Source organism: Gorilla gorilla, chromosome 12 (assembly GCF_029281585.2).
Source record: "Gorilla gorilla gorilla isolate KB3781 chromosome 12, NHGRI_mGorGor1-v2.1_pri, whole genome shotgun sequence".
NCBI lineage: Eukaryota > Metazoa > Chordata > Mammalia > Primates > Hominidae > Gorilla > Gorilla gorilla.
The window spans coordinates 91278867-91293953 of NC_073236.2; the positions used below are offsets into that span (position 1 = coordinate 91278867).

The window sequence follows — 15087 nt, forward strand, 5'->3', positions numbered from 1 at the left end:
AAACTAGGAAAGACTTTCCCCAGCAATAAGTTTAAATATCATTTGGAGATATAATGATCATTTCTTCAATAATTTTGGTGAAACAATAACTTGACTAATAAATCCTGACTATAAAGCTTCTTTTTTAATCATCTTGGCTTGGGTGCAGAGAGCCTGGAAGTATGGGTGGGGTGTTCAGAACCATCTCAACCCTGAGACTGTGCTAACAGCACCTGAGGAGGAGACGCTCAGAGACAGATTTCCCTCCTGTAGGATCCAACAACTGACTACGTAAAAGGACAATTTCTGGGGCTTAGTTGCCTAAGTGGAGCCACCTCAGACATATTACTGATCAGGGGCTTATCCAAAAAGAGACAGAAGTAAGAGGAATCCTAATCCCATCTGTCTAAAGAGAGCAGAGGGAGCAAGAAAGGGAAAGAGCAAAAAGAGCAAGCTAGACAGTATATTTAACTGAAACTTGGCCAAGAAGAAATCCAAATCCTAGAATTAATTTATCCATTTAAAAATATCACTAAGCAATATTTACTACATGCTTACTAGAAATGAGGCAGAAACAAATTCCTTCATCTATCATATTTCTCCCCTCAGTTAACAAAAATGCTGATGGTAAAATGTATCAAAGACTGCCCTGATTAACACAGGTTATTACTATTAAATAGCTCAACTAAAGGCAAGATTTAGGGACTAAATGATTCACACAATGGAATCCACTTATTAGAGACCTGCCATCTGCTGAGTGAGAGGGATTCAAATAGGAATATGACATAGCCTCCCTCAGAAAGGTGTCTGTGATGACAACTGATAAGAAGCCTTAATAATCCAGATAAACTGAGCTAAGTAAAGGCCTTGAGGCACAGGAGTAATGCATTAGACAAAGTCACATAATACCTTTTTTTTATAATTTTTAGCTAAGGAAATCAAAGTACCTCATATTCTTACCTAAGCAAGTAGGAAAATTAACCACAAAAGACTGAATTACTGTCCCTTATCCCTAGTGAATCAGTGTCAGAGTTGGAACTTTAACCCAGAAAACCCAATGAACCTGCTTTGAGCAACACCAAATGCTAACTTAACCCTCACAACACAAATATCCTGTTGCCCACCTTTAAAGCTGCAGAATTTGCTTGTTCATCCACAACACCTTTTTTCAGAACCTGATTCTGAGCCCGAAGCTGAAAACAGAGAAAGTAATAATCAATTTCTAATATAAAGCAATTGGTTATATCAAGGAAATCACATCAATTTTACAGGCATCATTACACTGAGTAACTAAGTAGCTTCTCACATATATATGAAAACAAAAAAGTATTAGACCCAAAGAGGGTAGTAGATAACAATAATTCACCATTTTACAGATAAGGGCACACAGGCTGCGTTGCCCAATGACATAAACAAAAAAAAATCAATGGCAAAACTGGGACTAAAATCCAGTCTCCTGATTTCTAGTGTGTCACTCTTTCTATAAAACCAAGTCCCATCCCTAAATAAAAACTAATACAATAAATAATAGGGTACTGAATATGCCATGTTCCTTGAAATTCTGACACACCATTCATTTGTAAAATACATACAACTGGACTAATTATAAAGTAAGAATTCCACAGAAAATAAAAATGTGGGGCATCAACATCCCAATAGGACACTGTGCCTAATATTAGACATGCAAATGTCATCATCAACAATGGCCTCGGGCGTCAGCTGGGGCAGTGTACAAAAGCGACTAGGAAGCAGGCTCCATTTAAAAGTTAATAATAGTACCCACTTACATATGAATGCTCACTACAAACCAGGCACCGTCCTAAGTACTTTTATGTATTACTTCATCTAATCCTCACAATCCTGTGAAGTGGGTACTCTAATTACCTCCATTTTACAGATGAGGAAACTGAGGCACAGAGAAGTTAAGTAGCAATGCTGAGATTCAGACTCTACCAGTTTGGACTCCAAAGTCATAATGCCAATTAGACAATACTGGCTGCTATTTCACAAAGCTACATTTAAGTGAAAAAAGCAGTGAGCTGGAGAGGTGAGAGATGCCTTTGGAGAAAGAGGTAAAACTTGGGCTTTTTTTCACAGATAATTATTAAATACTGAGAAATAACGCTATTTTAAATAAAGTATACAAATCAGAAATTATGCAGCTAAATGCATTTTCACTTATGTATACATCTATATAACCACCACTGGCAGGGTTTTAAAAGATAAAATTTACTTCTGTAATAAGAGGAAAGTATTCTCAGCGAAGAGAACATAGAGCACTTAAGTATAAATATACAAGCTCATTGTAGCTGAAGCAAAAGGTTTACAGACTAATATTCCCAGGGCTCAGTGCAGATATCATGAAAGACTAGGTTCTTCTCTGAGAAACTGAAAGAATGAGACATCCTTGTATGTGACCTTTAAAAAAAAAAAAATCTATTGCTAAAATTAAAAATAAAAAATGTTTAAAAATCTTTCTAATTCTGCATAGCTCAGATCTGTCTCCTGAGAACAGAGAACAGAAATGACCCTTTTCTGTGCCAAAAGAACAGGCATATTTGAATGCTAAATCTTAAACTATTTAAAACTCAATGGAAAATTTAGCTAAGATTCTGAGATAAAATGCAGGAATACTGCAGGATATTCGAAAGTTTGAGCAAAAAACAGACTAAAAAGATGAGATTCTTCTATTTTTAGAAAGTTAGAGATGACAGTTCATTACCACAATAGAAAGCAGACCCAAATCTTTGCTCTGCCATTTATTAGACAATATAAACTTGGGAAATTCACTTAACCAGCTATATGGTCTATAGAATGGGAAATTCACTACAACCAGCTATATGGTCTATAGAATGGGTAAATTCATTTACCCTACCTTCCTTCTTCTGAGGCTACTGTGAGAACCAGATAAGAAACCTATGTCAAAGCACTTTCTAAACTATAAAATGCTCCACAAATGGAAACAGAGCTCTTATTATTAGAACAGATTCAAAATGACAACAGATATGTTTATTATAGTTTGCATGGTGTAAGGCATTGTACACCTTGATTGATATGGGGGAGAGATGTAAAAGATATGGTCTCTATTTTCAAAGAACTTACACTTCAAAAGGGAAGATAAAATATTAAAAGATAACTAGCAATACTAGTATTTCCTGCTTGAAAAAAAAAGTAAAAGATATTAAATTCTCTAGAACACGGGTTGGCCAACTAAGGTCTGAGGGCCAAATTGGCAGGCTATTTTTAAAGTTTTATTGGAACATAGCCATACTCATTCATTTATGTACTGTCTATGGTTGCTTTTGAGGTACAATGGAAGAAACAAGCAGTTGCAACAGAAACCACATAGCCTCAAGCCTAAAATATTCACTGTGTGGCCTCTTACAGAGCTTGGTAACCTCTGCTCTAGAAGTTCAAAAGAGAGAAATACCACTTTAATGTTGACTTCCATGATGTAGTGTTCTACTTTTTAAGCAAATATCAACATAGTCTTGAATAATGTGCTACTTCACAGAATTCAATAAATACTTTCAAATCCATATAGCCAAAAAAATAGCAATACTGCTTCAGTCTTTAGATTTTATTTTATAAATCTAAAGACGTTAGATTTTATTTCATACCCCTGTCTTAGCTGTGATCTGTAATCTCTTACATGTCTTCTTTGTGTGGTATTTAGAAGCTCCTAATGACTACTTCAAGGACTAAGAATGAAGCTTGAAGTTCACTGAACTGATAATTTCCTGTAAGACCAGAACCACAGCAATTAATTTTAAGAAAAAAAACCTCATCTTTTATTTCTAAGGCACACTGCAGAGTATTTAAAGCAAATTGAACAGACTGCCTTGTTAAAAAGCAAAATGAAACTTTCAAGCTATTGCTGTTAGGAATTTAATATAACTGATTATAACCAAAAAAAATTAGGATTTTCCTTTGCAAAATATTTTTTGCTAAACTGGTAACTCAAACATGGTTTCAATGAAACCATTTAACAGACAATGCAGCTTTTTAAGAAACTGTTATCTGAAAGACCTTTCTATTACTTAGTAGGTAGAAATGGAGGAAGATGATAAGCTTGCATACTCTATTGCCATTTTAACTACTCTGCAACATTTGATGTTTTTCTGCATTTCAGCATCACTTCTGCCACTCTTACTGCATTACTGAATGAGAAGCTTATAAAATCCTGAGCTGCTCTTATTAGCCTGGTCTTTTTTTTTATTTTATTATTTATTTATTTATTTATTTTGAGACCGAGTCTCGCTCTGTTGCCCAGGCTGAAGTGCAGTGGTGCAATCTCAGCTCACTGGAGCCTCCACCTCTCGGGTTCAAGCGATTCTCCTGCCTCAGCCTCCCAAGAAGCTGGGATTATAGGCACGCGCCACCACGCCCAGCTAATTTTTTGTATTTTTAGTAGAGACAGGGTTTCACCATGTTGACTAGGCTGGTCTTGAACCCTGACCTCAAGTGATCTGCCCGCCTCAGCCTCCCAAAGTGCTGGGATTACAGTCATGAGTCACCACATCCGGCCAGCCTGGTCTTTTAGAATCTATCTTTCTCTACACCAGTATTCACCACGGAGAGGAGGCAAATGAACACTGTTTCTGTTTTAGATGTAGGTATAAGATTACCGGATGGTCACTACTGCCTCTAGGAGTCCAGAATGGAGACACCAATGCATATGACATAACTGAGAAACAACTGCCCTGAAGTCTCTATTAGTACAGAAAAACTCTCCTGCAGATGATACAGCTTATTTTCAACAGCTGTGCACCAAGCTCTTCTGTTCCATTCAGTGGGGGAAGAGTACCTCTGAATCCCTCTTAATCCTTTTAAATCTCATTCTTCCTTGTTTTGTAATCTTCTGATTCATTTTACCCTTACTTTGAGAGCACAGCCCTTCTTCACTTTGGCCAACCAAATCCCACCTGTTCTCTAGGATCCTACTTTTTACCTACTGGCCCTACTTCCTCCATAATTTTTCCTAATCACTCCCTGACTCCCTGTGGCCCATAGAGAGCCTGTGCCTCAGTTCCTTTGGCACTTACTAACAACAAAACATCTCTTATTAAACTATTCAGTTTTAATTTTGCTTCTAAAAACAGTAAATTTTACATTTTACTAATATATGTATTTCTGTATAGGCTGGGAGCAGTGGCTCATGCCTGTAATCACAGCACTTTAGGAGGCCGAGGCGGGCAGATCACCTGAGGTCAGGAGTTCAAAACCAGCGTAGCCAACATGGCAAAACCCCATCTCTACTGAAAATACAAAAATTAGCCGGGCATGGTGGCAGGCGCATGTAATCCCAGCTACTCAGGAGGCTGAGGCAGGAGAATTGCTTGAACCCAGGAGACGGACGGAGGTTGCAGTGAGCCAAGATCACACCACTGCACTCCAGCCTAGGAGACAGAGCAAATCAATCAATTAATAAATAAATTTCTGTATTCATTTCCCACCTGCCACCTTAAACTGTTCTCCGTGGTAAAGACTACAGTATACTTCCTTGTATTTCCTGCCTGCAATGAAAGATCAATGCTATGGATAGAGAAGGAACTCAATAAATTTTTAGTTAATCAATCAGATCAGTTAATTTGATTAATCAAATTAATCAAATCAAATAAATTATACATATAAAGGTGTTTAAATGTAATACATTATATAAGAGATTGCCATTACTTTAACAGTTCTCTTTTAAGACTCTCCAAATAATTTGAACCTCATGATCCTACTGGACACCAAGAATCCTCAAAAGCCTTGAGCCTAACTCTCTAATGACCAGTGCCCAGACCTGCTCTCTATAACTCTGGTTCTGGAATAGCCCAACTTCAGTGAGGCCTATCGCACAGCTGTTTCTCCTAGGACACAGAGTGGTGGTAAGCTCACTCTGACTTCTCTCATGCCACTTTGACAATATGTGATAGGCTAAATGGCCCAAGATTGGGGATTTATTACCTTCAATCACAAACTGTTGGAAGAGTTTGTGGGGAAAGTGAGATGAATCACTCATATGCATTTTCTCAGCTAATCCTCAACAATCTTGTGTTAGAACCACTTTTACATGGCTGTCTTCATGCAGTGGACTTTTTTTGACATTTATACATATTTTACAAATAAACCTTTAAACATACAGTCTTTTCTTCAATACAAAGTGACGTGTGCAAGACAACCCTATGCCACACCAAAACCCTGATTCAAAGCTTCAGAATACTGAAGTCATGTGCAGACCCCAGCTGCAGTATCTGGCCTGGATGACCCCTAAAACTCCTTCCAGTTCTAACATTTTAAGTATTCCAAATTACTGGGAATCCTACTTAGTCTTTCTTTCTGCCCACTTACTTGTTGCTATCCCAGGACAGGGATAAAGTATGTGCAGGCTACATATTATGCAGCAGTAGCTGGGGTTACTTTGTCACTGAGGCAGGAAAAAACTCACATCTGCCTCAAATGGCATCCTTTCTCCTGCTCCTGCTCCCATGCAGGGAAACTCACTATGACAAAACCCCAACCCTTGCAGTTTAGCTGCCCCTACATGAATGGGTGAGTAAATCAGTAAATCAGGAAGAGGAGGCTGCCCCTTGTCTTTCTAGGGCCTTGTCCCAAGTGTGGTCTTTGGACAGCTGCAATAGTTTTACCTGGAGGCAGAATCTCAGGCCCCACCCCAGACCTACTAAACCAGAATCAGCAGTTTAACAAGGTCTTCAAGTGAGTCATTTAGACATTTACATCTGTGATGCACAGACCCAGGGTCTAAGCTAGCACTGTCCAACAGAGTACTCAATAGCTACAAGTGGCTATTTAAATTAAATTATTTGAATTAAATAAAACCAAAAATTCAGTTCCTCAGTCACACACTAGCTACGTTTCAAGCACTCAACAGCCATGCATGGCTAGCGGTTACCCTGCTGGACAGCACAGATACAGAACATTTTCATTCTCATGGAAACTTCCATTGGATAGCACTGAACACAAACCTGTTTTCCAACCCAACTTTACTAGTGAATCCTACCTACACATCAGGGTCAAAAAAAAAAAAAAAAGCTCATATTCAATTTTAATCCTATCCAGTTCCTGAGTCTATTTCTCTATAAAAGTAGGTGATAAATCAGGTACTGCCAAATCCTGTTATCTGGAGAGCAAACATGCTGGATCAAAACTGACCCTTTCTCCATATAAGTAGCTGTGTACTAAGAGTATAAGTCTAAAAAGTTCCCTTTGTATGTAAAGGAAACATCAATTGCAAAGTAAACTGTAGAGAAATAATGGATGTTTGGCTTTCCTGCTGGCATCCATTGTCCCAAAAAAAAAAAAAAAAAAGATCTTTAAAAAGATTATCTTTATTTCTGCCAAGGTTACTATCCCAATACCATTCCTGGATCAATGATTTTCAAATGTTAGCATGAATCCAATCACTGGAAAGGTTTGTTACAACACAGATTGCTGGGTCTCACTGCTAGTTTCAGATTCAATAGGTGCAGGGTGGACCCAAGAATTTACATTTCTAACCCATTCCCAGATGATGTTGTTTCAGGTTCCACACTTTGAGAATCACTGACCCAGGGTAACACAAACATTGAAAAGACAATTAGAACTTGAAACTCGCTTACACAAACACCACGGTGCCAGGCAAGAGTGCTCCCGCCAAGAAAGCAGGCTAAAATCAAACGAGCCAGAACTCAGCACTTTTTGCCTCTCTTCTCCATAATGAGATACAACAGAGCATCAGAAGCAGAGCAGGTCATGGAAGAAACAGCAAGTCAGAAATGGTCTTTCATCCTTAATCTATAAAGTAGCAACTGAGGTCTTGATTAACTTTCCCTCACATCTCAAGGAGGTAGCTTGCATCTGTTATTTATTAACTTCACAAACCTCTGAAAACCAGCCTCTACACACATTCATTCTCCCTCCCCAAACTCTATTGAACCTGAAATATTAAAAACCTCAAATGACCCTCTAATTGCCCAAACCACTGGGTCTTAATCTCCATTTTTACTAACCTTTCCATAACACTATCTTTTAGCAATCTGTTTGCCTCAGCACTTCTCATCTGCTTTGACCTCCACAGTTCATCTTTTATCTAACTGGACTCTCAGTCTCTTTAATGGGAGCTCCTCAGACCACTATTTGTTTTTTTTTTTTTCTTCCTTTTCAAGAGGAAAGATTATGAGATGGGACCTTTCCTGGAACCAAGGCTGAAATCTGCATTAAAGAAGAATGAGAAGACTCTGCCAATGTCCTAGGCTTAGGGATCATGCTTGCTGCTTTCTTGATGGGCTTCCTTCTACAGATTAAGAGGACATCTTTTTCCTTTGTAACCTAACTAAGGCAGAAAAATTATGCAACTGGATTTCAGTATCAGCCCACGAAACTTGTACCAGGGAAGGTAATAAAAAGGTGGAATACTCTTAGGCATAGGGCTGGAGAGAGCATAGATCTTATCTAGAAATTGCCTGCTACTAGAATTGACAAGGAATAAAAAGCACAAGAAATCTTTTGATCAGGATCTGTTCTCCTGTGTTCTGAAATTCCCATCACATTGCAATTAAAAGAATGAAAAATGGCCTGGTCCAATAGGGGAGATGACCCCAAGTCTGGCAGGCCTCCTACAGTCTCCTTAGCAACTCTTCCTCCTCCAGGCACATCCTCCCGACAGGTGTTTCCCAATTTCTACCCTGATTAACTCTCAAAGTGCATCGTGATGGGACTTACTCCAAAAGTGCTAGCCTTTGTCCTGACTTTTAGCCAGTCCATGTCCATTAGAAAGTTTCAGCCATTACTTCCAACATTACCTCATACTAATAATATGTGAATAACAAATTTAGTGTGCCTTCCAACCCTAAACTTCCTCAACTGTATCTAACCTCTCCTATAGCCCTTCACTCTGAACGGGCTCCTCTTCCCGCTGGCCCTCATTGTGTCAGTGGCAGTCATGTTCCCTCACCTCAGAACTGCAGGAACAACTCTGAGTCTTCCCACACTCACCAAGTCCCAAAATGAATGAGACACAAGGATGAGTGCCTTATATGTTTGGTTAGTGCCATGCACACAGCAGGCACTCAAAAAAAAGGAAAGCTGAAAAGCATTTTTTAACCATAATTCCTGAATCTAGCCCCTTCTCTATAGCCCAGAGGTCACTAACTTTATATAATCCTACATTACTCTCCCCAAAACTATTTCAACAGTCTACTCCCTGCTTTTTTCCCCACCAATCTTTCCCTATTTCAATCCATCCTTCACGGTTATCAGTGTCCTTCCTGAAAGTAATGTCACTCCCCTGCTTAACCTTTGGCATCTCTCCATTACTCAAAAGGTAAAGTTCACTCTTCTTACTTGACATCCACAACCTTTCATGATAGGGCCCAAATTATCTCTCCTACCTCATTTCACCACTCTCTGCCATGTGAAAGCTCATTAATCTTAATGAGCTTTCATACCAGCAAACATGGACTGTTCCCTTTGCCTGGAAATCTACTACTCCTTCATTTCCTCTTCTCTAATCCCCAATATAACCTCAACGCTTACCCAATGTCTTCGGTAGTCCCACTGAACTAACACTTGTCATACTATATCATAACTATGTACTACGTTAGAATATTCCATTAAAGGTGACTTGTTAAGCTGAACCCTGCCTCACTCAACAGACCCTGGCAGACTGCTCAAAGGGAGCACATATTGTCTGCTAAACAAGCTTACATATCAGTTTTTATTACTTTTCAGTTTTTATTACTTTGGGAGGCTATACAATTATTTCAGCAATGTAGTCCCTACTCAAAACATTTTGGAACTCCCCTCTTGCCATTTCGAATGGCCTTCTGAGCTTGCTGGCTTTCTGGAGAAGAAAATCAGTCCCCTTGCTTTATACTCACGAAACATTTTCTTATTTTTTTCCTTCTTTTCACAGGTGTTGATCATGAAACATTTTCAACCAAAAATAGTAGAGCCAAATTTGAGCATTGCCAACCTCCACTCACCTCCCTTCATCACATGGATTTGTTCCAAACAACTTCTGGCCCTTCAAGCAAGGAAACACTCCTTGAAAAGATGAAGACTTGCCATCACTAACATTGTGCCACAGGCTCTTAACACAATTTCAAATGGAAATGCAACAAAGTTTTGCTAATGGTAACATCACTGAAATAAGTGTAGTGTCTCAAAAGACTCTTATTTGATGGTGAAGAATTAAGTGTGTATGTTTAGGCACAAGTTTTATTTTTCAAAGAATATTTCATCGTGCTATTTGTCGAATGAACTCTTAAGGAATAAAATGTGTCTCAGTTTCTCCAAATTGCAAAAAGGAATTACCATCTTCCCACTGACTCCATGAATGCCAAGACCACTGAAAACTAAACTTAATGACTGTTGAATCAATTTCCAAAGATGTAAAATTCTGCTTTAATAACTTCATTAAAATATTCTTAAACTAGAAACACCCTACCCAGAAACTGCAGCATCCTTTTCCAAGGAAAGGGTTCTATCATTTAAAAGACTGATGCCATAAACACGAGAAAGGGGCAGGTCCCCATGTTGCTTAATGTGTATTGAGCACCTGCTGGGTGTCTGCCCCATTCTAGGTGACCGAGGGACAAGAGAAAGAAAAGCATAGAGCCGTAGCACTCAAGCTTTCAAAATCATTCCTGACAACCTCTTGCCAAAGCAGTGAATACATTCATAACCACCCATCCCTAGTGAAGCAGTTTACCCGAATGTCTCTATTTACCCTCTCGAATTGATTCGGGGGAAGATAAATCTCTTTAACCTCATATCAACCCTGTGGGAGGGGAGAAGGGTTGATCTTCCCCATCCCTAGGCTGAGAAAATTGAGGAAGCAGCGAGGTGAGGAGTGGTCCACACCTTTCCCTTCCCTTCTCAGCCAGCATTAGAGGCAAGAAGCCAGAATTTCTGACAACCCAGTCCCAAGCCCGCTACTTCAGTGAAAAGGAAGAATCAGACTCCAGCTTCTCCCTGCAAAAACGCTCATGGACGCAGACACCGCCCGGCCCCATCTCCTTGGAGCTGCAGGTGGAGGCACCGTAATGGTGGACGGAGACGGCTGAGGGGAAAGGTGGGGCGCGCTCGCGTGCCCCTCCCGCAGTACCCCTAGGTCCCGACAAGTCGCTGCCACGGCAACCCGAGGCCGCAGGGCGGGGGATCCCCTACTCCCAGACCACGATGGGTACCTTCGAGTACTCCTGAGCCAGCTTCTGGTACTTCCCCTGCAACTCAGCCGAGGCCATGGCCTCCCCCGCCCCGTACAGGCCAGGCCGCCCAGGCGGCTCAGCCTGTCTCCCGCCCCCAAACCCAGACACGCTCCCGGGAACGGCTCAGGCAGTATCTGCCTGCTTGGCCACCGCCGCCGCCGCCGCCGCGCCTCCTCCTCCACTTCCGGGTTCGCGGGGTGGGAGGAAGGTGGAGTGGGGCCGGGGGCGGAGCGACCACAGAGGGCGGGGCGACGTCTGGCGCCAGTGCCCCACCCTTCGCGCCCGAATACGTGCGTGCGTAGCCTCGCTAGCGTGCCTGGGCTGTGCCCCTGGGACCAGGGGGCGCCATCTTGACGCATGGTCCAAGATGGCGACCTGGAACGCAGAGCGAGAGAATCAAGACGGGAAGAGACTCATGAGAGCCTATAGAATGGGCGGGGGACCTAGGAGAGGGACGATGATTGCGAAGAGCAGAGGGCCGGAAGAAGAAACATTCTAAGCGCATCAAGAATTCTGGCCGACTCCCCACAGCCCCGGGTTCCCATGGCTACCGCCTGGCGCTTGATGGTTACATCTTTCAGCACAAGCATGGAAAGATTTGTGTATTCGGCTATTTTGTCATCCGCATATGATAGCACAGGACATGCTCTGCACTGTAAACTCTCAGACCTCCGCGATATTTGTAACTTTGGCTGCTGCCACTGGCCCTGGCTCCAAACCTTCACTGTCCTGTATTTTGACATTTCTTTGTGTCCGTCTCTACCCACTTCATTCGCCCACTCCTACCCCTTTACACACACCACATCAGAGCTTTTTTGTGGGGACCGAGTAAAAGACGTTTAGGAAATTTCAGGTATCGATTCCTTCTATGCGTGCAGAGTAGATATGAACAGCAAAAATAAAAAACAAAAAAATTGAAGCAGAAATAGTCTGCCTGAGAGATTTTATGGGGATACTGCTTGAATTAAAAGCCTGCCTCATTCATTTAAATTTTTTAAAGATATTCTTCTAGGTATTGTATGCATTGCAACATTAAAATGTTCATTAATAGAGAAATGAATAAGTATAGGGCATATGTTTGCCATAAATTACAATATGGCAGTTAAAATTAATAATCTAGATCTATATATGTATATATAAACATGGCAAAAACATGTTGAATGTAAAAAGCAAATTGCAGTATGCTATAGTATGAAATGATACATTTTTAAAATATAAAGTAACATTTTTATTGTTCATGGACACATGTACTAAAAATACAGAAACAAGAACTAGAAGGGAACACATCAAATTCTGGATAGTAGTTGCCTTTAGTGAGAAAAAGGGAAAGGAGATGAAACTGGAGAGGACAAAGGGGCATAAACTTTCTCCTTATTTCTCTAATTTTTTACAGTAAGTATAACAAGATTTTAACGTTTATTAGCTAGGTAATAGGTACAGGAATGTTATATTGGCACTTTAGAATGCTTGAAAATTTCCATGATTAAAAAAGTATTAGTGCTATTTTTATTTGACTATTAGCCAGGAATTTTATAGTGAAGGGCTGAGCCTATGTGCATTTTCAGCCACTGTAGTGTGTAAGAGAATTACAAACTTTTTTTGAATATTCATAGTTTTCAATTTGCCCATAGATCCCACTGTCCAGCAAACTTTCAGAACAATAATTTTTAAAATTATTACTCTTAGTTTTCTATGGCACCACCAAGAGGCAGAATTAAATATTGTAAGTGTATCTCAATGCTATGTAAAATAATGGAATTTTTTATTATTTAAAAAATTGCCGGCCGGGCGCTGTGGCTCACACCTGTAATCCCAGAACTTTGGGAGGCTGAGGCAGGCGGATCACCTGAGGTCGAGAGTTAAAGACCAGCCTGGCCAACATAGTGAAATCCTGTCTCTATTAAAAATACAAAAAATGAGCTTGGCGTGGTGGCGGGCGCCTGTAATCCCAGCTACTTGGGAGGCTGAGGCAGGAGAATTGTTTGAACCCAGGAGGTGGAGATTGCTTGAACCCAGGAGTTGGATGGTGCCACTGCACTCCAGCCTGGATGACACAGCAAGACTCTGTCTCAAAAAAAAAAAAAAAATTGCCATCCCAGAAATGACATTCCGAGGAAAGAATGTGCAGTGTTAGCCAGAGAGCCTGTATAAGTTCATTTTACTGAATTTAGAATTTTATTTTGCACTAGTGAATCCAGTTGCTGTATCAGATGCATTGTTTTAAACTCCCAATTGATAAATCTGAATACATTAAAATTAAGAATCTCTTACTGAAAAGACACCACTAAGCAAGTGAAAAGACAAGCCACAGGGTGAAAGATGTTTTCTATATATATAGCCAACATAGAAAGGTCTCTTATCCAAATATATAAAGAGCTCTTACAAATCAGTAAGGAAAAAAGGCAACCAAATAGAAAAATGGCTAAGAGACTTCAACAGGCACTTCACAAAGGGAGGTAGACAAATGGCCAATAAACAGGCAATAGGATGTTCACTTCCATTAATAATCAGGAGGAAGTGACATTCAAACCACAGTGATACACCACAGCACACACACAAAAATGGCTAAAATTTAAAAAGACAAGTGTTAGTGGGGATATGAAACGAGAAACTCACATAAAATGCTGATAGGAATGTAAACTGGAACAGTCAATTACAAAAAGTAATCGGTGTTATCTACTCATTTGAAAAGATACGGCTGGGCGTGGTGGCTCACACCTGTAATCCTGGCACTTTGGGAGGCAAAGGTGGGTGGATCACCTGAGGTCAGGAGTTCGAGACCAGCCTGGCCAACATTGTGAAACCCTGTCTCTACTAAAAATACAAAAAATTAGCTGGGCATGGTGCCGAGCACCTGTAATCCCAGCTACTTGGGAGCCTGAGGCAGGAGAATCGCTTGAACTCTGAAGGCGGAGATTGCAGTGAGCCGAGGTGGCGCCATTGCACTCCAGCCTGAGCAACAAGAGTGAGACTACATCTCAAAAAAGAAGAGTAAAGATATATACTCATGACCTGGCAATTCTACTCTTATGTACATGGTCGGTAAAAATGTGCATGTATTCACCAAGAATATTCACAGCAGCATTATCCATAATAGCCAGAAACACACAAAAAACCCTCCAAATGTCTATCAACAGAATGGATAGGTAAATGAGCATTCATGTTATGGAATACTAAACAGCAACAAAAAAAGACTGACCTACAGCTACAGTAAATTTTAGATAAGTCTCAAATAATCCACAGCAAAAGTCTGATCTTTAAAAACAAATTACGTTGTATGATTTTGTTTACATAGTGTTCAAAGAATGGTAGAACTCAAGTAAAGGTTCATGTATGCATGCTTGAGTGATAAAACAGAAAAGTAAGGAAGTGATAACCAAAAAGTCAGGAGCATGATTACTTATAGGGAGGAAGAAATGGTAACTATTCGTATGGGGAATGAGATGGGCTTTAAGGGTATATTCTATTTCTTACCTGTGTGATAATGACACAGCTGTGCTAACTTCATGATAATTCCTTGCAAGTTACGTATTTGTTCTGTGTAGTTTTTTGTATCGGTATTACATTTCACAATAATTTTTTTTTTTTGAGACAGTGTCTCACTCTGTCGCCCAGGTGAGAGTGCAGTGACGCAGTCTCTGCTCACTGCAACCTCCACCTCTGGGTTCAAGTGATTCTCTTGCCTCAGCCTCCTGAGTAGCTGGGACTACAGGCACCTGCCACCACACCCAGCTAATTTTTGTATTTTTAGTAGAGACGGGTTTCACCATATTGGCCAGGCTGGTCTTGAACTCCTGACCTTGTTATCTGCCTGCCTTGGCCTCCCAAAGTGCTGGGATTACAGGCATGAGCCACCGCACCTGGCCAATAAAATTTTTAAAAATCTCAATTGTCTCATGTTTGCCAGCAATAA

General features: G+C 40.5%; 1 protein-coding gene across 2 annotated transcripts in view; it reads right to left on the bottom strand.

The window, feature by feature from the left end:
- The window catches only part of PPP1R21 (protein phosphatase 1 regulatory subunit 21), a 74822-nt gene extending 63290 nt beyond the window's left edge, over nucleotides 1–11532 (bottom strand). The window contains exons 1-2 of one of the 2 annotated variants that reach the window (XM_004029211.5): nucleotides 11154–11532; nucleotides 1104–1172 (exon numbers count right to left, since the gene is read on the bottom strand). In XM_004029211.5, coding sequence (XP_004029260.3) covers nucleotides 1104–1172; nucleotides 11154–11210 — 126 coding nt within the window. In that variant the 5' untranslated portion in view covers nucleotides 11211–11532. The remainder of the gene's footprint in view (nucleotides 1–1103; nucleotides 1173–11153) is intronic. The other variant, XM_063695890.1, reaches the window with a different exon arrangement.
- Nucleotides 11533–15087: the final 3555 nt, after the last annotated feature.